At 38.0% G+C, this 25857-nt stretch overlaps 2 protein-coding genes and 2 long non-coding RNA genes across 17 annotated transcripts; 2 read left to right on the top strand and 2 right to left on the bottom strand.

Annotated features, from left to right (window-relative positions):
- Positions 1 to 231: 231 nt before the first annotated feature.
- LOC143905974 (dedicator of cytokinesis protein 7-like) lies at positions 232 to 23023 on the top strand. Of its 10 annotated transcripts, none has more exons than XR_013259397.1 (8): positions 19419 to 19560; positions 19982 to 20143; positions 20206 to 20343; positions 20418 to 20493; positions 20632 to 20963; positions 21160 to 21959; positions 22232 to 22393; positions 22690 to 22828. XR_013259397.1 is itself a non-coding variant. In XM_077421673.1 (8 exons), the coding sequence occupies exons 6-8, from the start codon at positions 20836 to 20838 to the stop codon at positions 22860 to 22862; spliced, it is 1101 nt and encodes a 366-aa protein (XP_077277799.1). In that variant the 5' UTR covers positions 19419 to 19560; positions 19982 to 20143; positions 20206 to 20343; positions 20418 to 20493; positions 20632 to 20729; positions 20818 to 20835; the 3' UTR covers positions 22863 to 23023. The 10 variants fall into 10 exon arrangements, 7 of the variants coding, with proteins under 7 accessions (XP_077277803.1, XP_077277805.1, XP_077277804.1 ...); XR_013259398.1 differs by having other exon boundaries at positions 22500 to 22752; XM_077421673.1 differs by lacking the exon at positions 22232 to 22393 and having other exon boundaries at positions 20632 to 20729; positions 20818 to 20963; positions 22690 to 23023.
- On the top strand, positions 10707 to 13454 carry LOC143905975 (dedicator of cytokinesis protein 6-like). The gene is made up of 5 exons (XM_077421681.1): positions 10707 to 10842; positions 10933 to 11285; positions 11381 to 11583; positions 11657 to 11971; positions 13284 to 13454. Exons 1-5 carry the CDS (start codon positions 10754 to 10756, stop codon positions 13341 to 13343), a joined length of 1020 nt encoding a protein of 339 aa, XP_077277807.1. The 5' UTR covers positions 10707 to 10753; the 3' UTR covers positions 13344 to 13454.
- LOC143905977 (uncharacterized) lies at positions 18333 to 19412 on the bottom strand. Its single transcript, XR_013259405.1, has 3 exons — positions 19272 to 19412; positions 18923 to 19191; positions 18333 to 18861 (listed from the first exon to the last, which is right to left on the bottom strand). It is a non-coding gene; the product is annotated as an uncharacterized LOC143905977 (long non-coding RNA).
- On the bottom strand, positions 22082 to 25546 carry LOC143905976 (uncharacterized). 5 transcript variants are annotated; one of them, XR_013259403.1, is made up of 4 exons: positions 25103 to 25546; positions 24296 to 24680; positions 23429 to 24128; positions 22082 to 22252 (listed from the first exon to the last, which is right to left on the bottom strand). It is a non-coding gene; the product is annotated as an uncharacterized LOC143905976 (long non-coding RNA). The 5 variants fall into 5 exon arrangements; XR_013259404.1 differs by having other exon boundaries at positions 23960 to 24128; positions 25103 to 25539; XR_013259402.1 differs by lacking the exon at positions 22082 to 22252 and having other exon boundaries at positions 23420 to 23860; positions 23960 to 24128; positions 25103 to 25539.
- Positions 25547 to 25857: the final 311 nt, after the last annotated feature.

The raw sequence follows: 25857 nt of genomic DNA, 5'->3' as shown, positions 1-25857 counted from the left end.
TTTGGAAAACCATACATTAATCACAATTAATTAAAATCAATTAAGCGTATATATAATTAGCAAAAAGTATTTAAAAAATATTTTTTTTTAATCCAATCGCTCCAGAATCATTTGGATAATGTGTCCATATAATTTTTATTATTTGGAAAACAACTGTATTCTAATGAAAATTAATTAAAGGTCAATATTTCGTTTTAATGTCTGCACTATAGTGCAATTAAGTGCACATATTTCTCAGCTGACGGCGAGTGGCAAGACTGGCAAGAAATCAGTAACCTAACCTACAGTTTGCTCATAAACCTACAGTGGATTCTTGCTGGCGATTTTAATTCACAGTCCCGTTCTTAATGAATTCAGATTAACGTAAGTAATTGCACGATATAACAAGTACATATTCTCAGCCCGATATCTCGTTATTCATACTCATGTTTATACTTTTTCTGCTCGATTTCCGAGCTACTCTTACAACTATAAATATTAATCATTATTTTCTAATTTTCCCATTGTTTTTATTTGTTGTAATGTTTTTTAAATGCATTAATGCAGCACGCAATTATTTCTGAGTGAACTGATTGATCGACAAGTTTGATACGTACAAAAATGATGTAAGTTTAAAGATATTGCGTGTATTGTATGTTGCTTTATTGCAATAAAGTATATCAAATTTGCATAATAAGAAGGAAATAAATATGTGATACATTAATAATTAATGTTACAACAAACAGATATGGACAGATATAAATCTGACAAAACTACAGATAGTTCTAGCTTTTGAATCCAAATTAATTAATGCAGATTTATATTTGTCCATATCTGTTTGTTAATGATTAATTAATTTGGATTTAAAAGCTAGAACCATTTGCAGTTTTGTCAGATTTATATCCGTCCATATCTGTTTGTTGTAACATTAATTATTAATGTATCATATTTATTTCCTTCTTATTATGCAAATTTGATATACCTTGCAATAAAGCAACATACACAATACACGCAGTATCTTTAAACTTACATCATTTTTGTACGTGTCAAACTTGTCGATCAATCATTTCACTCAGAAATAATTGTTGTGAGGCGGAAGTCGCCGTGTCGTTATTTCGACACCTAGCTGTCAGCGCTTCTTCCGAATATTGCCAAATCCACCTGAGCTGGCATTCCGGGTGTTGCAAGTGACATCCCGGTCACTCACCCGGAAGCAAAAGGGCTGACAGCTAAGTCAGCATCGCGGAAGCAAATACGCGAGTGATAAAAATCCGCCCTTCCGAGAAGCGGCGGACAGTCTAGAACGTAAGGCTAATCGCGCACGACCAACGAAAACTATCCTATTGAGAACGCCCGCGAGTCACGACCAACGAAATCAACGAAACAAGTGTATCAAGAATAAAAGGTCTTTTATTAAAACATCGTCAAGCAGAAAACTCTGGCAACATTATTCCTCCTTCCTCCCGGCGGATCCAAAAGAACTCCGTGCCGATCCCTCGAATCAGAGGTACGGCACAACAATTGGTGGCAGCGGTGGGATCTGCCAACCGGACGGGAGGACATCCTGCCAGATTGCGCCTGCAAAGGGAACGGATCGTTAGACGGCGGTAAAATATCCCGGAGAGGAAATGCCAGCCGGATCCCGAGTGCGTGAAACGACGGCAGTAGCCCCGCGTGCTATCAGCGACACCGGAGAGGCCCCGACCTACCGCACGGACTCGCCAGCCCGACGCAGCGACGCAGGGACGCAGCGAGCCAGCGAAGCAGCGCAGCAAGGACGCAGCAAAGCAGACAACGCAGAAGCAGTGAAGCGGCCCTGCCAGACTCGACGCGGCAGAAAGCGGTCACGATGCACTACGCGGCGGTACTGTAAGTCACCACGCCATTGTAAGCCGATACCGGCACGCGCCGTGACGAAACCGTTATATCTCTGCGTGCATACCCCGCGATAGCGAAAACCGGATAGCAAGAAAAATTTTCGCGATTGCAGGCAATACAACCGCAAAGCGCCGAAAGATTTTCGCGTTTCAGTACGCTAAAGCATAAGCGCCGATAGATGTCGGACGACTTGTCCCGGCATCCCCTTGTCAGCAACGCATCATTTGTGTTAAGCGAGCGCGCGCAACGAGCCATCGAAAATAGTATCAGGAATCGTTTTCGCGCTACACGACTCGCGAACGACGAATTAGATCGCGTGCGAAGAAACTTAGACGCGCAACTCGACGACGCAAGCTCGCCGGTGCTCGAGCTATATCCTAACGTCATCGTAGAACGTGAATTCGAATTCTTAGACGCTAGTCTTTGCGACGCGAACAGAAACCCACGAGATAGCGTCGACAACACAAGCAGCGACAGTGACGCACACAGATTGCCCCCGACCGACGGTGACGCACGATCGGACACCTCGGCCGACACTCAGAGCGAAAACGCAGGAAGAGGAGAATTCTCCCTGACGTCATACGAAAGCGATATATTCGACCCCGAGGAAGAGGATTATAACCCCCGGGCCGACAGAATGAGCCAGCCACGAGCTGCCGCGACCATCGCGCCGCGAGAGGACATATCCCCGGCGCAAATTAACGCGGAAATAGAGCGGTTTAGACCCGCGGAAAATGGGCAACCGCCCGAAGGCGACCAAGGTCGAGCCCCCGAGCCGACGCAGGTAAGCCCCGGAGCAATGAGCTCCGTGCTCAGCGATGTCCTACGCATGATGCGCGACATGCAGGAACGCATGGACCGTACAGAGGCCGCAGAGTTCGAGCGCTCTGTAGAAGTCCTGCGCGCGATCCGCGAGATACGGGAACGCATGAGTCAAATAGAATCCGCCACTCACGACCGCCCCAATGCGCGAGAACGACGCGTACGGACCAGCCAGGGCCCGCTGGACGTGACCTACGGACGAACGCACAGCGACGTCCGTAGTCAGCCAGGGCACCATCTCGGGTTCCTCAGCCTAAAGAAAGCCCGTAACATGGTTCCCGAAATGAACGGAGAATCCCGAGAACGTGTTTGCGAATTTATTAATGCAAGCACTTACGCGATGAAAAATATACAGCCCGCTGACGAAACCATGCTCCTAGAAGCAATTTTGTGCACAAAGTTCAAGGGCAAGGCAATGACCGACTTCGACACGCGTGATATTCGCGACTTCGAGCAGCTAAAACGCGAACTCGAAACGGAATATCTCGGAAAACGCGGCATGACCCATCTGCAGCTAGAATTCAACTCGCTAAAACAAAAAGCGGAAGAAAGCGCGCAGGAATTCGGGCGTCGAGTCGAGAAGCTCGCGAGAGAACTGTATGAGGCCATGGAAGAAGGCCAAGGGCACTCGCAAGAGCAGCAAAAAGCGATATTGGAAAGTATTAAAATGCAAGCTCTGCATAACTTCCAAATCGAGCTGTATGATGATATCAAGATGCTGGTCCGAGCACAGCGATATCCAAGCCTACAGGAGGCAATAACCGGCGCCAATGCCGAGGAAAAAGTTAGAGGCCCCTCCCCGCGAAACGGACAAGCAGTAAACAGAAATAGATTTAATCAGGGAAACGCGCGAAATGCGGGAAACGCGACTGTAAAATGCTACAAATGTGGTAAGACCGGCCATTACGGGCGAGATTGCCGTATGAGCCAACAAGCTAATAAATTCCTGCTGCCGCGAGCGGATAAGCCCAGTGGCATAAATATAATCGAGTGTACTTACTGCAAGAAAGCAGGGCACAAGCGCGACGAGTGCTGGTCGTTAAACGGACGGCCGAAATCCGAGCGACCGCGCCGACCGAAACAGGAAAGTGCGAAAAAAGCACCGATAGGCACAGTAAGAAAAACCAAAGCGAGCGAATCTAGCGAGGACGCACCCTCCGACAGCAGTAGCGAGGAGGAAGAGAAGCCGAAAAGAAATAAGGCACGCGCCGCCGAGACATACCGAGTGTCTCAGGTAACGGAGAAACACAAGAAGGGCCCGCTAGATATCATAACACTGCCTATACAGGAAGCGGAACAAGGAGAAATGAATCTTCTATTGGATTCCGGAGCAACTTTAACATTGATTAAAGTAGGCAATCTAAAGGGAAAAACAATGGTGCGAGAGGAGAAACTGGCATTAATCGGCGTAACAGGACACCAAATTCACACGCTAGGAAAAATAAAAGCGACCATAGATCTCGGGAAAAAGAAAATACGTCACACAATGTACGTAGTAAAAGATGACTTCCCCATCGAATACGAAGGAATATTAGGAAACGACTTCCTAACTAAACATAAAGCCGATATCTCAAACACGTCAAAACAGTTGAAAATAGGCAAAGCCATGTTCAAGCTACGACCGTATCAAAAAATAAAACTACCTCCCCGCAGTGAAACCATTGTGAAAGCCGTTACAGATCATAACCGGGTAGGCATAGTGAAAAGCGGTGAACCTGCTCCCGGAGTTTTCATCGGGCATTGCCTCGTAAAACCCGTCGAATTTACTTGCCCGGTCAGCATATTGAACGTGACGGACAAGCCGGTGGAGATCCTCACTCCACACGTAACGTTAGAAGACCTGCCGGCGGACGACGCCGCGAGCGTACTCACGTTACAGGCAAATGAAGAATACGAGACTGTCACAGAGCGACAAAAGAAAGTGCGCGACCAAGTACAGCTCGATCACCTAAACACAGAAGAGCGAGAGGCAGTAGAAAAAATTTGCGATGAATTTTATGACGTTTTTTACCTAGACGGAGATAAACTAAGCGCCACTACAGCAATAAAACACGAAATAAATACACGACCCGATAGTGCGCCAGTAAATGTAAAGCCATACCGGTTACCCGACAAACATAAGGCCGAAGTAAGAAAACAAATACGGAAAATGCTGGACGACGGCATAATTCGTCCGAGCACAAGCCATTGGAACGCGCCAATAGTAGTTGTCGCCAAGAAACCTGACGCGTTCGGCAGAATAAAATTTCGCGTAGTGATCGACTTCAGAAAAATGAACGATCTCACAATGGGAGACTCCTTCCCCATGCCAAACATTACAGACATACTTGATCAGCTAGGCAATGCGAAATATTTTTCTGTACTAGATTTAGCCTCGGGATATCACCAAATCCCGATGCATAAAGAACATAAGCAGAAAACGGCATTTTCAACTCCAGACGGACATTTCGAGCACAACAGAATGCCATTCGGTCTAAAAAATGCACCAGCGGCCTTTCAGCGATTAATGTATGCGGTATTAGCCGGACTGTTAGGATTAAAATGTTTCGTGTATATCGATGACATCGTTATATACGGAGCATCGCTGACGGAGCACGTTAAGCGGTTAATCGCAGTACTGCACAGACTACGAAAATACAATCTTAAGTTACAACCGAACAAGTGCGCATTTTTACGAAAAGAGGTCATTTACCTAGGGCATGTGATATCCGAAGACGGAATATCGCCAGACCCGTCTAAGTTACAAGCAGTAAAAGAATTTCCGACCCCGAAAAGAGTGAAAGATATACAATCTTTTATCGGGTTAGCCGGATACTACAGAAAATTTATCGAAAATTTCTCAAAGATAGCCAAGCCTCTAACAAAGCTCACAAAGAAAGGAGAAAAATTTAATTGGTCAATCGAACAACAGAACGCGTTTGATCTACTTAAAGAGAAATTAACGACAGCCCTGGTATTGAATTACCTTGACTTTAGCAAAGAGTTCTTGGTAACTACCGACGCGTCAGATTACGCCATCGGAGCCGTGCTCTCACAAGGAACAGTAGGCCAAGACCGACCGATAGCGTACGCCAGCCGAGTATTATGCAAGACAGAGCAAAATTATAATACCACAGAAAAAGAGCTATTAGCAATCGTCTGGGCGGTAAAACATTTCCGTCCCTACTTATATGGCGTTAGATTTAAAATTATAACCGATCACAAACCATTGATCTGGCTATTTAATGTGAACGACCCCGGCTCCAGACTAATAAGATGGAGGCTAAAACTAGAGGAATACGATTACGAGATCGTACATAAAGCAGGAAAAAACAACGTGAATGCCGATGCATTGAGCCGAAATCCGATAGCCGAAACATCAGCGATAAATGTAACGCAACAGGACGACGACCCCCCGAGAGAGTATTCGGAGGAGGAAAAGCGGCAAATACTCTACGAGTATCACGACTCGCCTACGGGAGGGCACCAAGGAGTCACGCGAACACTAAACCGTATCCGATTACAGCACAGCTGGCGTGGAATTACGGCGTATGTAGAAGATTACATAAATAAATGCGAGTACTGCCAGAAGAACAAATTGAGTAGGAAAACGAAAATGCCAATGACTATTACAGATACGCCCGAGCGACCATTCGAAAAATGCGCGCTCGACATAGTAGGCCCACTAACAGTCACGAATAACGGAAATAAATACCTCCTCACGTTCCAAGACAATCTAACAAAGTTTAGCAAGGCAGTACCCGTAGAAAATCAGGAGGCAAATACAGTAGCAAAAGCCTTTGTAACGAAAGTAGTCCTAGAACACGGAATACCGGAGAAAATTCTCACGGACCAAGGAACAAATTTCACAAGCGAGATATTTAAGAACATGTGCAAGCTACTGAAAATCGAAAAAATACAGACAACAGCATATCATCCCGAAAGTAATGGAGCGCTGGAAAGATCGCATCGTACTCTGGCAGAGTACCTAAGACATTACATAAATAAGGACCAAACCGACTGGGATGAGTGGATACCCTACGCAATGTTCACGTATAATACGACGCCTCATACAACGACAGGACTCACACCGTTCGAACTTGTCTACGGACACCAAGCGAACCTACCGACAGCCCTAACAAGGCCCCCGAAACTAACATATTCGTTCGAAGATTACGCGAAAGAATTACGAGAACGAATACGCGCCACGAATCAAGTCGCGAGAGAACATACCAAAGAAGAGAAAGAAAAAGCAAAGCAGCAATTCGACAAAAAATGCAAGAAGAAAACATTCAAAATAGGAGACAAGGTATTATTACACGACGAAACAGTACGAAGAGGACGATCTAAAAAACTCGATTCGCAATGGGTAGGACCGTACGTGATCGTGGAAAAACACAGCGACGTAAACTACACCATTAAAGTAAAACGCAAGACGATACGCGTACATGCAAATAGGCTAAAAGCGTTCATCGAGGAATAAGGCTCACGCACAACAGAAAACTAAGCAGTAGAAAGAAAAAAGGGACTTGATAAGATGTTAAAGGGTAAAATAATAACACAAAAGTAGCATAAGAAAAGTAGATTGTAACCTCCCAGAGAAAAGAAAAACACACTTAAATAAAGAAAAACTTTGAACGCCTCAGTATTTTTTTCCACGGGGGGAGGGAGGTTGTGTGGCGAAAATCGCCGTGTCTAGACGCCAACCGTCTAAAAGCATTTATAAAGAAATGAAAGCTACTGCCACTCGAAACATTAGTATCGGAATTAAGAGAAGCGACAACCCACCTACCCCGAGGGACACACTCCCCTTTTAAATTACAAATAGACAATTGAAAAAACATCGAAAAATTTGTAAAAATAAATGCGTACTACAACAATTCCAACGTCTACACAATCCTAACCTTCCCGATTACCACCTACCCCAATTACGAAAAATGTGCGAGTAAACCCCCCCGCCGATGTACGACAATAAAAATGTATTCATAATCCCCAAAACCTCATATACTCTATTGGTTATTAATAAAGAAGATCGAAATTACCTAACACTAAAAGGAAATAACTTAGACAAATGTACGCGCTCCGACACAACAGAATTTGTATGCGATACAACCTATCCCGTATATCTCATAACAGCGCACGCATCATGCGAGGTGCAGATCTATGTAAGAGCTAAAAAGAAAAACAAACAAAAATACGCGACGCGACTTCCTCACACAACGAAGAGCATAAAATAATAATAATAACAATAGAAACACAAAATTTTAGAAAATGACAATACATCACAAGATGAATAAATGCGAAAAACTTCAATTTGAAATCTCAGTTTTTCTTTCCCCCAGGGGGAAGGGATGTTGTGAGGCGGAAGTCGCCGTGTCGTTATTTCGACACCTAGCTGCCAGCGCTTCTTCCGAATATTGCCAAATCCACCTGAGCTGGCATTCCGGGTGTTGCAAGTGGCATCCCGGTCACTCACCCGGAAGCAAAAGCGCTGACAGCTAAGTCAGCATCGCGGAAGCAAATACGCGAGTGATAAAAGCCCGTCCTTCCGAGAAGCGGCGGGCAGTCTAGAACGTAAGGCTAATCGCGCACGACCAACGAAAACTATCCTATTGAGAACGCCCGCGAGTCAGGGCAACGAAATCAACGAAACAAGTGTATCAAGAATAAAAGGTCTTTTATTAAAATAATCGTCAAGTAGAAAACACTGGCAACATTATTCCTCCTTCCTCCCGGCGGATCCAAAAGAACTCCGTGCCGATCCCTCGAATCAGAGGTACGGCACAACATAATTGCGTGCTGCATTAATGCATTAGAAAGGCCATTACAACAAATAAAAACAATTACCATACATTCAACTGAGAACATAACCACGACTATAAGTATTATTTCGATATGGCATTTAACAGTTACAGAATCTCGTCGGATTAATTTGCTGGGACATTTATAATGTCTTCGGTCCAACGTGCGTTTTCTCGCAAGTTAAGCAAACAGCATGTTGCCGATGTGAGACGACAAATTGCCACTTCTACTTCCTATTATTGTGTATTCTTTCTATTCTTGTTGAGCAGTGTATCAGGATTTTTTTCCACAGTATGCAGTCTTCTTTGGAAAACTGGCATATAAAAAGATTGCCAATAATCTTGGAGTAAATTAATATTTAATTTCTTATATGCAGATGTCCCTGTACGAGGTATTAGAACCACTTGATTACGAGGAATTCTTGGGACAGCATCAGTCAGTGCTGGACCGTGCTCCTTTAAAACCAATACTAGATTTTCCACCGAGAGACGTCGAATTGAGAGTCGTAAAGAGGAAGATTCGAACAGAGGAGCCAGTAGTATCGCACGAATCAATGTAAAAAAATAGTCGAAACGCTATTACAATACAGTTATTTAAAACTTGGCATCCATTCTTCATTTTGATCATTTGGCTTTCAGTGATACCGTGTCGCCTTATGTGAAAAGATGCATTGAGAGTTTTACTTCAAACTGGGTCGTAATATATCGTAAATACAAAGGTAGAATCTCACCTATCGCCAGAGACAGATTGCTTCATGATACACCTAGACAAGATTTCGAGGTATCTAGTGCTGGAGATAAAATTAATGTATTTGTGATAAGCAGGAAGTGAAAGCGATTTATCTTAATTAGGTAGATCAAGAAGATGCAAATGGCTGTGTATCACCGAACGAGGAGGATGATTTGTCCAATTCCGGAGATACTCCGAGAGGATCTTGGGCAAGTCTGGATTTGCGGCATTCGCAACATGACCCTCTTCTGCCGAGTTTGTTAGATCGTGTTTGCCTCGAAACGATCGATCATATGAACGAGCAGAGAAGATTGGAGGATCGACAGGTACAGGATTATAAAGCGGCAAGTTTGTCCGTTTTATTTTGATTAAATATTCTTAATATTTGTTATTAAATATTTTATTAAATATTTAATATTTATTAAATATATGTTATTCAATATTTTATTTAATTTTGAATATTTATTAAATATTTTATTAAATATTGTTCCGGATTCGCGGAGTTGCTGATATATTCTATTCCGCGATATTTAGACAACGAGTCCGTAAGTCAACAACAGCGTGTAATCGATCACGTGTACACGCGTCTCCTACAATCGTATCACGCGCTGGTCATGCTCCCGCATACCTGCGCCGCTTCCGAATTCGAAGGTTTTGCGTGCTGTGCGACGATCCGGCGAATTTAGTTCCTGTATGACGGGCCTGCGATAAAGACCGATCGGTCATGGGATTGCTCGCGCCGTATATTGTGCCGCTGTTTTCCTGCGTTAATACTATGATGTGCGGGTGTGATTATCCAAAGATTAACAATTAATTGGATACCGGCCTCCCGTGTTATTGGGAGCGAGCTGGTTTTGGCGTGGAACACGCTCTCCTTGCAGGCCCAAGAAGTGTTTTCAGCTGACGCAGCGAAAATCTGCGTCATCGCGCGCAGCGAGATCTTCGTTCGCGCGTTTCAAGATCTCCGTTCTATATTCGCGCTTTTCAAGATCTCTTTATTCGCGCTGATCAACGCTCCGTTCCGTCACGCGCCGCCCTCTTTCTCATTCGTTTACGCGCTTTGTTACGCTCGTGCGAGTCGAAATCCGTTGGTGCTCGAAACTATATTCCGTTAACGGGCCTTCGGTCCGTCGGATCGATCATCTTTCTGTTGGGGTTTATTTTGTATTCTGTGTATGTGACGTAAATATGCGATATTGAGATTAACGATAATTCACTTGTGAGTGAATTGAGAGTGTCCCGTTTAACCGTCGAACCTTCTGAACCCCAACTATCCTCATACATTCCGCAATTAGGAAAAATCACACGGAAGCAGCAATGTGTTTGGTGCACAGTGCCGCTCTGGTAGTGGAATATCTTCATCTACTCGAACCTGGTGACGGCGTTCGGCCCGTAGGAGCCGTTGCTTTGAATGCCGTAACACCGAACGCTTTAGAGGAGAGCGCCGTCGGCGATGACGTGCTAATCAGAAGGGAAGAAGGGCTTTGCTTAAACCCTGATTTTCTAGAAAGTGGATTGGCGGGTTTTTTGGAGCACGCGCCTAGCTTTTTTTTACGCAACTGGAATGTACGAAGCTATTCCTGACGTCTATAGGGTGTTGCTACCTATAGCAGAAGCTGCACATGACTACAATAAATTAGCTAACATTCACGGGTAAGAAAATTTAAATTGTTTAGTATGATATGGAGGGCACATCTTTCTCAAATTTACTGCATAAGATATTATTTTGGAACTTTTTTTTAGTAAACTTCACGAGGCATATACGCGTGTGGAACAATTGGCCGGCAAGCGTGTCTTCGGGACGTACTTCAGAGTTGGTTTCTATGGCGCCAGATTCGGCGATCTCGCCGGCGAAGAGTTTGTTTACAAAGAGCCAACTTTAACAAAATTTTTGGAAATATTCTCGAGACTCGAGAACTTTTATGCCGAGAGATTCGGCGCGGAGAATATAGTTATAATAAAGGATTCGAATCTTGTGGATCCTAGCCAGCTGGAACCGGACAAAGCTTATGTACAGATCACTTACGTGGAGCCGTACTTCGAAGCACACGAGCTTAGACACAGACCTACAGTTTTTCATCGGAATTTCAACATGAGTGAGTATTGATTTAGACAAAATATTTTTTTGTGATAACAGTAATTAATTATACAGTAATTAACAATTTGTTTCGATAATGGCTTTTGTTTTTAGAACGATTTGTTTATGTGACATCTTTTACTTTTGGTGGCAAAGCTTACGGTGAATTATGTGAACAGTGTAAACGGAAGACTATATTAACGGTGACGACACATTTCCCATATTTGAAAACCAGAAATCGAGTTGTGGCTCGAAAACAGATAGTTCTGAGTCCCATCGAAGTGGCAATTGAAGACATACAGAAGAAGACTCTCGAGGTATTGATTGATTTCTCACATCTTAATATTTTTACAGTACACATGTAATACATTTTTATGTAATCTTAATTAGGTGGTTGCTGCAACCGCTCAAGAACCACCTGACGCAAAGATGCTGCAAATGGTCCTTCAAGGTTGCATTGGCACGACGGTTAATCAAGGACCCGCTGAAGTAGCGGTCGTGTTTCTTTCCGGTTTGCGCGAACAAAATGCGCAGCCGACCAGATTACAGCACAAGCTTCGTTTGTGTTTGAAAGATTTCCAGAAAAAGTGTCTCGACGCTTTGCGGCGCAATAAGAATCTGATTGGTCTCGATCAGCGGGATTATGGAGCTGGAGAGAAATTAGCAGAGATTGACCGAGAGATTGGCACCTCTCATTGCTTGGAGGTAAGAAGTTTTAATTATAAAGATACATATCTTTTCAAGTTTATCACGTTAAAGAAATTTTTGTTATGCTGCTACGTAGTGGACCGACCTTAATTAATCAGCAAGTCTGTACTCCTCCGCGCTGGTAGGGAAATGAAACACTGCCATAAAAGCTTACCAAAGACTAATGTATCCAATTATTAATCGCGTGTATTGTCATATGGCTAATTCTATTTTTAATCACTATTGTGAAGAATATACGTACGTTGAATCCTTGTTTTATAACAGGATTGAAAAAATTTCAAGTTATTTATAAAATAAATATATATTTAGTCAAAAGAATTATATGAGTTTTATTGTTTATAATTTATATAAGTTTTATATACATGTTATGAGTTATTAGATAAATCGACCTTTATGGAAAGAGGAATAAAATAAGGATAGCATTATAAAAAATTGTCGGATTTACAAATTTGTTAACACTAAACGATCAAACGTTTTTAGAACAAGGATTCAACGTAATTTATTTATATAATTGAAATTTTCTCTCTCTCATACTTATAAGCACTTAAGTATTACGATACGTTGTGACCATCACATTAAATAGATTTACATAGATATAGCCGGGCATTTATATTTAGAATTTGTATTTTATTTTCTCAGTTATTTTTGCTAAAATGTTTATATTACACTGCCTAATGGTAAATTGAATAGGCCTGTTATCATTTTTTGTTCATATAAGAAACAATTTTCAAATAATACATGTCTCCAATACAATTTCAATAGAACTTAACCTTTTTTTATCTTACACGTTAAATTACATTTTTAGTTGAAAATTACAATACAGTAAATATTTTTAATTGAATTTTGCATTTGAACTAGATGAATTTACAATATTGCCAAAATATTTTAACAATTAAAGGAAAAAATTTAAAAGAACATTTGAAATTAAGCGCTTCCACTTTTGAAAATAGTACCATTTTTATTGTCGAAGCTATTTAGAAAACAAAAGACAACCGACTACTAGCTCTACGTGATGATTGTTAAACATTGTAATGGAGATTACCATAACCTCTGGAGATTAACCATAAAATAGGTTTTATTATTTATAATAAAAGGTTAAAAAAGGTTACGTGTTTTTATTATTTAGTTGTTTATTTAGTAATACATATAAGAAGGGAAGGCTTAATTATAGATCTATACAAATTTCGCCTTCCTCCCGCCTTGATTTATTTCTTTCATACATGAATTATTATATAATTCTCTTTTATGTAATGTGAAGTGTCTATAACTTAATCCTTGACCGTAAGATATTTAATAATTTTTTTTCTAGAACTTTAATTCAAACATGGGTCGAAAACCAAAGGTGTCTCAAAAAACGTTATTGAGTTGATCGAAAAACATATCCATCGTCTTGCAACAAACGATTTTCCACCATATGGAGACACATTATGGAAAACAATGAGCCAAGACTTAGATGGAAGGTGGCTACCTCGTTCTGTTTATACACACGTGAGGTATGACAAACGAGGGGATTTGGCACAAGCTCGACGTAATCAAGGAATTTGTACATCACCGGAAACGAAACCTTATCTGATTGAAGATGAAATAGATGAAATAGAATCTGATCATGAAGAATTGTGTACTTCAGAACCAGACGATGATTATGTTCCAGAGGACATACGAAATGAAATTCTACAAGAATGTGACTCTTTCGATCTGTTACTTACAAGTGAAGAATGGTCATTAATTAAGCCAGATGAGTCTAAAAGCAAAAACAGATTGAAGACAGAAACATGGGCATCAGTTATTACTAGAGCATTCTGGAAAAGGTACAATTTTAGTTGTGCATTCTGTGCAAAGTGGTCCTACGTACGCTCTTTCTTTAACCCTCAAGATGATGAATATTATTTGAAGTTTTTTGCCTATTGCAAGGATAGAATAAAGTGCAAAAATATAATGATTGGTATAGTAAATAGTGAACCTATCAGCAACGGATTGAGATTGACAATTAAAACGCGTGACACTCGTGGAGACTACCATGTAGATGTGAAGAGACCATTCAGGAGAGCTGAACGGAAGCAAGTGGGAGAAAAATTGCAAAAGCAGAGTGCTGCCAATTATCAAAATCGAAAAATATTACCTCAGCGGTACGACGCCCACACGGAATCTGGGAGGTTCCAGGTTCGAACCCTGGCTGAGATAATATTTTTCGCAATAAATTTTATTATTTAATCAAGACGCTTATATTATAAGCATCTAAAATTACATCAATTTAAAAAATGACCAAGAATCGTTGGTCGAGAAATGGGGTGACGATTCGTCACGACGAGTATAATCGCTGCTACGATTATAATCATTGCCAGTTACAGTCAATAACAATGCTTAATTGCATTTATCACTCCAAAAAATGTCAACAGATCCTCGTTATATAAATACCATACACGAGATTGGTTGTATGAAATTCCACGTTCTATATTGCACCCAGGAACAGTTACACGTTTTCAACGAATACTGTCGAGTATTAGGAACATCATCAGCAATCTCGATTGATGCTTCAGGCCGGTTTGCACAAGCATTTGGAATTTGTCCAGGAAGAATGACTGGTCATATCTTTCTATACACGGTCACAATCAGATTTGAGGGCAAAACTATCTGCGTACATCAAATGCTGACAGAAATCCATACCCAAGAATTTATCGAATTATGGCTTAAATACTGGGTCCGGCTCGGAGCTAAAACTCCAGGTGAATCATGGTCTGATTATGAACGTGGAATACCAATGTCTTCCTGTTTGACATTTAATGGAAAGAGTTTAAAAGATTATATAGATGACGTTTTCAAGTGCGCAAGGACGATAGACTAGAAAAATCTCGACCAGACAATACTCTCATCCGAATAGATGTGGCTCATTTCATGGCTCTGGTGGCAAGGTGGAAATGCTTGAAACACAAAGATCACCCATATATTAAAAACTTTTTCGTTCGTTGTGTTGCTTTAATGGTGGATACTCAGAACATAGAAGAATTCCAACAAATTTTTCTTCTCACTTGTATCGTCGCATTACAGCCGTATGAAGACAATTTTGTTTCAACGTCAACTATTAAAATGACGGTTTCAGATGCCAGAAAAGAGCTGGAGGGTCATATGAGTGTTAGGAAAAGCGTCATTTGTGATATTGAGGCTTCAATGACATCGTATCTAGAAGAGAAAGGTAATACGCGTCCACACCGTTTGAAGAAGGCGAAAATGGTACACGCACCCATCAATGGATAAAAAAATTAATAGCGTCGGTTACATCTTCTGACATGTCAGGAAATTCTGTAAACGCTTTTTACTTACCAGACTTTGTCAAGGAGTTAACACGTATTGCGAAGGAGTTTCCACTGTGGACTGCTGCAGCAATTCCAGTTGCTGGAAAACATGCTTTAACAGCTCATCAAGAAGGATATTTCGCTATCTTGCGGGAAAGAGTTTTTGAACACATTCGTTTACCATGTCCAGGGAATCGATTTGTGCTCGAACACCTCCACAGTCTGAAAAGTGGCAGCAATCTGCTTGCTGCCAAGTTGAAACATTTCAACCATCAGCGAGAAGTCTTGTCCACTCCCACTCTGAAGGATGAAACTGTTGAAGAAAATGAAAATAGTCATCCAAAATCTCCATCAAAAAGAAATCACTTGATTGATGATACTGATTTATTCTCTTACAAAAAATGGAGAGGACTTAAGAACAAACAACTTTTTATTGTCAAGAGTGAAATTATTCTGAACCAATAATGAAAGATAATCTTGACGCTAAGAAAGACGAATCTTCGATTCATAACACTGCAACAATTCTTTCTGAAATTCTGAATTATGAAACAGATCAACAATCTCGCTGATGATTCTACTAAAAATAATGAAGATCAAAATTTGAAATTTATAAATGACAACTTAATGGTAAGTGAAAAAGCTGACTATGAAGTGGTGGGAGATGAAGTGTTGAATAATGAAGAAAATGATTTTGACATTCCTCTCAATTATCTAGAGAAAAACCCAAAAATTAACTCACATATACCATACACCCCAAAGAGAGACTCATCTAATTTTTTTTGCACCTCTCAAGTATACACAAGCACACCACTTTTGGATCATTTATATGCTAAACTAATATCAAGTTCTGCGGCTATATTATTGGAAAATATTGGAAGTTTAGACGAAGAGCGTGATTCACCAACTAATGGAGAAGGTCAGAGAAATTCGAAGACTGAAGAAAATTTCGATATACAATCAAAAAATCCTACATTGAATGCAGAAGCAGTTACTAATACGTTCATTGCAGAAAAAAAGAAGACTGAAGCCCGAGAATCAGGAAAAAGGGATCCGAACAATGACCAGAATTTAATCGCCCCGCATCCCAAAAATGATATTTTGTGTAATGAGGAAATTGTGAAGAAGAACGTGGGAAAAGTCAAGAATAGTGGAAAACATAAAATTGAAGGCAAAATGATTTCAAAGGGTTTTTATTTTTTATCCTACCCTGAAATCAAATTACTGAATGAGAGGAAAACCTCACGGAAAAAAATGATTTTTGTTACTTAATGGCAATATCTGCAGTTTAATACAAATTAAGAATGCCCAATATCCATGGAATTTTAATAATAAAAAATTTTAAAATATGCCAATCCAACGCAATGGAATTAAAGTTTACGTAAAAAACACCTGTGGGTTAGATACAATTATTCACATCGTACAGTTTTCTGCCCTGGATAACCCAACGTATCATTCATACATAGAAAATTCAGCCAACGCTACATTGCAATTAATCTTCAATTTCATGAAAACAGGACTCACTCGTCAAATTTTATTAGATTGCTTAAAAATTTTAAATCAATTTCATACCATTGAAAAAGATCCGGACTCCACAAATCTTTCTCCGTATTTTCTTGACGCAGAGACTTTTATAACACGTTCATGGAGCAATTTTCTTGACAGTGAGCCCAGTGGATATGAAACCTATCAGTGCACCAATAAAGATTGCATCGGAAAAGAAATTCAAAAAATACCATTTCTCTCTATCAATGAGAATGTAATAAGACAAAATGGATATCAAGCTTTGCAAGATGCATTGCTGTTATCATCCTCAAATTTTTAATATAAAGTGTCTGCAGCCAGGATGCACGGGAACTCTTACAAAGAAAACTGATTTGAACATTCACATCTGCATCGAATTGGATGTGAGAGACTGCGCTGCGAGAGAGAGAAGCATCGCATGTTCTCTGCATGACTTTCCAATTTCTCTCAATTTAGAACGAAAATATCGGTAAGTAGTGAATTCTTTTCACGAACGTAAATACCCGAATTTCATTCATTGCTTAAATACTCATTAGCTCAATTTTTGCTTTCAGACTTGCTGGTGTCATTCATTATATTTCCAGGCACTTTATTGCCTACTGTCTGCGAGCTTCAGGCTCTTGGATATGTTGCGATGATTTGAAGGGGAAAATTGATGGAGTTAAGCCTAAGACTATTGTAAATCCGCATGCAGTAATTTATGTGCTCGAATGAAAATATTTTCAAATGAACATATAGGTGAGTCATGGCGACAATTATCATTAGAAGTATTGGTAACATTATCAAAAACAGCGCCAGCAATGGTGAGAAAAGTCGGTGCTAAATATATTAGTGAATTAGTTTAAATTAAAAAAGTCTAGTATTAAGTTTCAAGAAATCTGAGATTAAACTTATTATTAGAAAAAAATATATGTAAAATTTAACTTTTAAAGGAACTAATAAAATTAAGATGCGTAAAATTAAGATCATTCATATTATACATATACATATATCAAATAATAAATATTATTAGTAATAAATTCATAATAAATAATTAAATTTAAATTAATAAACAATAACAACTTATTTACGAAGTAAGTTATTATTTATTAATTTAAATTTAATTAGTTATTATAAATTTTGTACATACACAAAGACTCTAGATATATATAATTTTAATTTAAATAATATTTTGCTTAAATGTAAAGACTGTTTTGTGACACACACTTGACAAACTTATTTACAAATTTTTTTTTTCTTTAACACAAGAAAGAAAGAAAGCTAGGAAAAAGTGTGGTTTTGTATATATCTCATGTTTCTATATCGTGTAGCTTGTGTGCATGAATTGATTGCATCTATGCTTTTACAGAACATATGAAAAGAAGAAGAAACAATTAGAAAGATTGAAGGATCAATTGACGAAGCTGGAGGTCCAGGCGACCGACCGAGAAGAGAACAAAGAGATCGCACTGAGTACCTCCAAGTTGAACTATCTCGATCCTAGAATTTCTGTTGCATGGTAAATAAATTGTGTATTTTTATCTAATTTCTTATAATTTTAATATTAATTTTATTATTTTACATTCTTTAGTTTTACATTTTTATTTCATATTTACAATTTATCTTTCTTATATATTTTTTATTTTAATTAAATCTCTTTTCATATCTGTGCTTTTTGTTAATACCGAGACTATACTATATATTAAATATTTTTTCTTAATTTTTTTTTTTAAATATTAATACTTCATGCATTATTTCTATCTTCCATATGTCTGTATTAAATGCCTATGCTTCCCCAGGTGTAAGAAGCACAATATCCCAGTCGAGAAGATTTACAACAAGACTTAGAGGGATAAATTCCGATGGTCGATTCTTTTCATCCGGATATGGAACTAATCTTCTAAGGTCGGGATCAAGACACCTCGGTAGTTCTTCGGGTCTGGGATTGAGATCCAATTTTAAATGCCTGGTAAGCATTTTAATCGTTTCAAGTTGGAACCAGGTCTTTGTAGTTCAACCAAAAACTTATAAAGATCTTCATCGCGAAGTCGTTTGCTTTCCTGCTTGAAGAGGCTCGAGACTGTTAAAGTAATAGGCCTATAAGAACATCAAGATGTTAGTTAAGCCTTTTGATAGAAAAATGGAGCATTATACAAACCTAAAGCTATCGAGGCAATTGGCAAAATCGTCCGGCGACCAACTACGTCTTTTATCCAAACTCCGTCTTTCTAGCAAACCACGTCGCGTCGGCGGTTCCACTTTCTTTTGCCACTATTCCTGACCGCCCGACTTTCTGTCTAAAGATCCAGCAGTGCTATCCGTATCACCACCGCATCCGATTACACTAGACAGATGAATTGCAGTCCACGCGAGAGGCATTCTATAACGACCCAGGCATTTGCACGCAGCAGCTGCGGCAGCTCTGACCTATATGGAAATGAATAAGACAATAATATGAGAAATTGCCATTTTGAATGCATCAGTATTTTATTTTAACATTTTATTACCTTATCTTTATTTTTTATCTTCGCGTAAATATAGTTCGGGACACTCCAATATATCGCCCTGCAATACTTTCTCGAGCCGTACGACAAGAAACAAATCGGGACTGGGTTTATTGATGCTCAAAACGCACCTTCTAGTTAAGAGCCACCGCACAAGCCTGTCGTATTGGTAACGTGGCGTAGCGGAACGTAACGTAGGTCAACGCACAAGAAACGTAAGCGGTTACGGCACTATACGTGAAAGAAAACGCGAGACTCGAAAGAATCGATCGCGATCCGAGACACCTGTTAGGTATATAATGCATATAAAATATTTTGTATTAAAAATAGAACGGTTATCAATTAATAACAGTTAATAACAATTAATAACAATAACAATTTATAATAATTTTACTATACAGGGTGAATTATTGAAGGTGTTAGAGGTTATATTTCTGAAACTGAACTAGATATGAAATTCTTATTTTTCAGTGACTGTTTGATATTGAAGCGAACATTGTGTGACGAAATTAATTTTTTTTTCATCCGTTTCGATACCAAACAGTTGCTAGAAAATATGAATTTCATATTTCGTTCACTTTCAAAAATATTAGCCTGTAACACCTTTATAAGTGATTCACCCTGCATATAAATATAATTTTACTGAATTATTGTAAGTAGTAATAATATAAATATTAAGCTTGTATAAATTGGATTTATTTTTATACGTATAGGATAGGACAAAGCACTGAAATTATACCGCGTGCCTTGTCATTTATTGGAAAAATTACGTTTGTTGGAAGCACAAGAATAACACAGTACGAGTTTGCTTTCTCGAGTTATATAATATAGAATTTGACTTGCTAAATACCTAATAATGGTGTAACTAAAATAAGGTAATATTACTGCATTTTTGCTAAGAAATATGAAAGAGATTATATTAGAGTGATAATTTTAGGCTCCACTTATGAGGGTGTTACAAGAAAAAGTTCAATGATCATTCTTGGATTAGAGGAACAAGTGTACACAATAAAAATGAATTTTACGAGATTCTATAGAAAAAGATAAGAGATAAAGACAAACGGATCTGTGGATTGTAAGATAACGCTGCTTACAACACTTTAAACTGGATTTTAAAATAAAGTTTTTTTATTACATCTATGGTTACAGGAGTATTTTGACGAGTTTGAATATAGTTGGTGATCATCTGGATTGATTGGCGGTAGCAAACGGCAGTGAAAAATCTGTACGTTCAGTAAAGTCAAAAAAAAATTTAAATATTCTATTTAAATACATAATAGTTTGATCGAGTTTTTGTATAGCCTTACGGTGAGATCCTTATCGCTTTTATATATGTATATATTGCGTTATTGTGCAATTTCAGATAAAATATGAAGTTAAAACAGAAACAGTTACTCGCATCTTTCTTACTATGTGTAACTGCAATTATTGTACATAAAACAAAGAAAAAAAACATAAGAGGTGGGTTAACAGGCGATGGCACGTTAGACCTATTAATAAAAATCGAGAACATCAAGGAGAGTATAATAATTTATTTCATGAACTGAAGAAGTCGAAAGATAGACGCATGTTTTTCGAGTACAGTAGAATGACATTTTCTCACTTTGACCAGTTGGTACAGTTAACAAAACCTCACCTCACCAAGAAGAGCCAGAGAGCTCTAGTGCCTCAAGAAAAACTAGGTATTGCTCTAAGGTAACTTATTATATTGTATTTATTTATATTAGCGTGATTACACTTATATGTGTAACAAAATTAAAGATTTTCTAAATTTAGTTTTTACAGTACATTTAAAAATAATTTACTTATCAAATATTCATCATTCTACTATATTGTATTTCAATACTGTAAATGTACATACAATAATTGTATGGGTTTACACTGTTTACAGATATCTTGTGACTGGGAACTGTATAAGTTCCATCGCATTCTCCTTCCGTGTAGGTCAGTCTACTGTAAGAAATATAATAAAAGAAGTCTGCTATGTGCTTTCTAACGTTTTGAGCCCTTTGTATTTGACAGTCCCAACACAAGAAGAGTGGAAATTAATAGTTGATGGATTTTGGGACAGATGGCAAATGCCAAACTGTTTTGGAGCAATAGACGGAAAGCATATTAGAATAAAGTGCCCACCAAATTCTGGCAGTTGCTACTTTAATTATAAAAAATATTTTAGTATAGTGTTATTGGCTATTTGTGATCATCTATATAGATTTCAATTAGTAGACATAGGAGCCTACGGAGGAAATAGCGATGGTGGAATATTTGACGCTTCAATTATTGGTCAAAGTATAAAAAATGACCAGTTAAATTTGCCAAAATATAATGCCAAACTTCCTGGTACTGATATTAGCTTACCAGGATTTTTCATAGGAGATGCTGCTTTTCCATTAACAAGAAGAATGATGAAACCATACTCTACTTCTAATTTGACCATTGCACAAAGAATTTTTAATTACAGACATTCTAGAGCTAGACGCACAATTGAAACTGCCTTTGGCATTCTAGCAAATCGGTGGCAAATATTCCATAAATCTATTTGTATGCTGCCAAAAACAGCAGACAAAGTAACGTTGGCATCAGTATGTCTACACAACTATTTGATGTATGAAGAGCAAAAGGATGGTGCTAAAGCATATAGTCGAGAAATTGATGGAACCGATACATGTTGGTCCCCTGTAATGGTTGAAGGTGAGCAAGCAAATACTCAACGAGATATTTTATGTGATTATTTCGTTTCTCCGGTTGGAGAAGTAAACTTCCAATATGACTATATAACTAGAGGTACTTACGGTGAATAAAATTCATCAGGATCAATATCAAAGGTATATTATCTTAGTACATATCGTGGTTTATAACTACAACTAAAATTAAAATTACTATATATACAAACACTTATAATTGAAAATTTTTTGCCGATTGATATTTTAATCCAAAATTAATCTTGGGTACAATAATTCCAGTAATTCTTGTGACAGTGATGTCTGAAACAAAGAAATAGAACAGTGATTATAATTAAATATATATAGAATGCTATGGATATTTGAATATAAAGAAAAAAGAAGGATGAATTTTTAATTTTATCAACCAATAATTCCATAAGTGCTACTTTAGATACAGACCAGGTAAATTAAAAATTGTAAATAAAAGAGGAAGAGAGAGCGAGAAAACGTAAACACAGAGATATCTTGGCAATGTATTATATTTATAACCTTCATATTTTCTTTATAGCTGTATGTAAAAGTACTGTAATGATCAGTCTTGATTTAAAAAAAAATCGTATTTGGCTGAATATAAATATCATTTACAAATAAATTAATAAATAAGTAGTATTTTAGTTTTAATTTAGTTTTTAATAAAAGATAATGAAGATAATGTATTCAATTTTTGTAACAATAAATTTTTAATTGATTGTACGCAGGACTGACAACAAAGAAGACATCCTCAATGAACTTGATCGAAAATATTTTGCCATTATCGAACGCGAATATTAATAACTTCTGGCATGTGGAGAATTTTACACCGAGAGTTATACACCGAAGAAATTACCAAATATTTATATTTTTTGTTTTTTTAAATACACAATTATGTTAATATGCATAAGCTTTTATTGACAAATATACTTTATATCACAGCTTTGTTATAAAGCTAAACTTAAAGAGTATATACTTTTATATTTAAAAAATGTATATTTTACACACACACACACACACGCACACGCACACACACACGCACACGCACACGCACACGCACACGCACACGCACACGCACACGCACACGCACACGCACACGCACACGCACACGCACACGCACACGCACACGCACACGCACACGCACACGCACACGCACACGCACACGCACACGCACACGCACACGCACACGCACACACACACACACAGATACTTATAGTATAATAAGAACTAAATTTGGAACATTTTTATAACAAAACAAAATTTTTGCACTCGTTTATATGTAGTAGTATTTATCGTATAAACATTTATATATTTCTAATAAAAACTTAAAAACCGTCTTTGGTTACAATTGAACATAAAATAATTAAAAAAAAACTATACTTTTAGATGAAATAAAATTGTAACATACAACAAAACGAATTTAGTTTGAAAGACGTTAATATCTGGAAAAATGAAAAATCTGATTACATTAATTGCTCCAGTGGTGCTGTCAGAACATGAAATATTTTGTTTCGCCTTATATTGCGTTCCGGATCTTGCATGTTTTGTAGAGTGAGAACAATAAATTGTGCAAAAGCTTGGTCTGCAGATGTAGAACCAACGTCTTCAGTTTTTGAATTAGTTGTTAAGTGCTTAGCAATATTAATAGCTGCATCAGTTAAGCGAGAAACGTCATTATTATCACAATTTTTTTTCGAAGTAGCATTCTTAAATATTTTGGATGGTGTTTTATCGCACCCAGGCAAACAATTTTCGATATAATTTTGGCTTGAAAGTTCTTTATAATTTATTTTATTCTGTGTACTTTCTGCGTAATTTGTTTCTGGACATTCAATTGCATTCTTATTAGATGAAAAAGCAGACATTCTTTTATCATTTCTTCTCATGTTTGTTAAAGTTCTATAACAAATTAAAGAAAATTAAATCAATTAAAGAAATAATATTAATTTGGCTACACACACACACACACACATACACATTAATATAAAAGATAGTAACCGTCTTCTTTGAATGTATACATCTAGAAAAGACAATTCAGATAAAAGTGTAGATTTTCTTGCAATACAAGCACTCCCACTTTTTAAATCTTGTTCTTTTTTTAACTTTGAATATTTCTCTCTCAAACTAGTCATTTTCTTTTTACAATATTCAGCCGTATAAAAATTTCCTGCAAAGTTATAACAAAAGACTATTTTATATAAACACAATGAAAAATTTAAAAAGTGATACTATTAGTATATTAGATACATATTGGTATAATATCATTATAAAGATATGGCATCTTTTCTATTTAATTCTAATACGATTCACGTTGCAAAAAAGATCCATACTTACCCATGTTTTTATTTTGCATGATAGATGAAATCTCCTTCCAGGCATTATTTTTTAATTCATTGTCTCTAAAGTCTTGATGACTTTTGTCATACAGAAATCTTCTTTCTCTGTATAATTCGATGAGGTAATCATCACCCATTTTTTCTGGTGATATTGTTAGCAGATGCATTTTCTGTATCTGTATCACCTACATGTTCTTCCAACATCACGTCTGGCACATCATCTTCGTTATATGTATTATAACACTGGCTATAGTGATGATCCATATTTAAAGAAATGCGAAAGCAAACTCGTACTATGTTATTCTTGGGCTTATTCCAACAAACGTAATTTGTCCAATAAATGACTGAATGCACGTGGTATAATTCCAGTGCTTTGTCCTATCCTATACGTATAAAAATAAATCTAATTTATACAAGCTTACTTAATATTTATATTATTACTACTACTTACAATAGTTCAGTAAAATTATATTTATATGCAGGATGAATCACTAAAGGTGTTACAGGCTAATATTTTTGAAAGTGAACGAAATATAAAATTCTTATTTTCTAGCAACTGTTTAGTATCGAAACGGATAAAAAAAAATTAATTTCGTCACACAATGTTCGCTTCGATATCAAACAATCGCAGGAAAATAAGAATTTCATATCTAGTTCAGTTTCAGAAATATAACCTCTAACACCTTCAATGATTCACCCTGTATAGTAAAATTGTTATAAATTGTTATTGTTATTAATTGTTATTAACTGTTAATAATTGATAACCGTTCTATTTTTAATACAAAATATTTTATATGCATTATACCTAACAGGTGCCTCGGATCGCGATCGATTCTCTCGAGTCTCGCGTTTTCTTTCACGTATAGTGCCGTAACCGCTTACGTTTCTTGTGCGTTGACCTACGTTACGTTCCGCTACGCCACGTTACCAATACGACAGGCTTGTGCGGTGGCTCTAAGGTACTTACATCGCTATAAATGCTGCGTTCCCACTATACGCGTCGCGCGTCGCGTCACGACGCCGCGTCATGAGTTATCCAATCAAAACGTTTTATTTTATGACGTCATTTCCGACGCAAGATCTTGTCGGAAATGACGTCGTAACTTATGACGTCGTAACGATGTAGTAACTTACGACACAAGATTAATAAACAGATAGCCAATGGCCCTTCAAAAGTCGAGACCAGCATTTCCGTGCCTTGATTACCAACACACTTTGCCCCTTACCGACAGACTTTGCCCCTGGTGCGAGTCCGGACTAAATATACCCGATTTTACCTACAGACTTTGCCCCTGGTGCGAATCCGGACTAATTTTGCAGTGATGCCAGATTTCAGCAGTGATGTCAGCTGCTCAATGTTCGGTCAGCCGAGCCGGCGAGCGGCAAGAATCGTGCTAGGCTTCTTTGCTCGGCGCTCGCGCTTGCGCGCGCGCGCACATATATATAGGTCTTGTACTTATTAATTACTTGTGATATTATCATATATTATCATATATTGATCAATATATATATATATATATATATATATATATATATATATATATGTATATGAAGCCGAGA

The sequence above is a fragment of the Temnothorax americanus genome, unplaced genomic scaffold (genome assembly GCF_048541705.1).
Source record: "Temnothorax americanus isolate GAGA-0224 unplaced genomic scaffold, ASM4854170v1 Scaffold7, whole genome shotgun sequence".
In the NCBI taxonomy this organism is placed as follows: Eukaryota; Metazoa; Arthropoda; class Insecta; order Hymenoptera; family Formicidae; genus Temnothorax; species Temnothorax americanus.
This window is presented reverse-complemented; position numbering and strand designations above follow the sequence as displayed.

What these genes read in the sequence shown, in the direction of transcription:
- LOC143905975 (XM_077421681.1), top strand. Translation starts at nt 10,754, where the DNA reads ATGTACGAAGCTATTCCTGACGTCTATAGGGTGTTGCTACCTATAGCA. An exon ending in TCATCGGAATTTCAACATGA is followed by an intron (nt 11,286 to 11,380) that starts GTGAGTATTGAT and finishes TTTTGTTTTTAG; the next exon opens with AACGATTTGTTTATGTGACA. An exon ending in GCACCTCTCATTGCTTGGAG is followed by an intron (nt 11,972 to 13,283) that starts GTAAGAAGTTTT and finishes TTTTTTTTCTAG; the next exon opens with AACTTTAATTCAAACATGGG.
- LOC143905974 (XM_077421673.1), top strand. Translation starts at nt 20,836, where the DNA reads ATGTTTTTCGAGTACAGTAGAATGACATTTTCTCACTTTGACCAGTTG. An exon ending in AAACTAGGTATTGCTCTAAG is followed by an intron (nt 20,964 to 21,159) that starts GTAACTTATTAT and finishes CACTGTTTACAG; the next exon opens with ATATCTTGTGACTGGGAACT. An exon ending in GTCCCCTGTAATGGTTGAAG is followed by an intron (nt 21,960 to 22,689) that starts GTGAGCAAGCAA and finishes GATTGTACGCAG; the next exon opens with GACTGACAACAAAGAAGACA.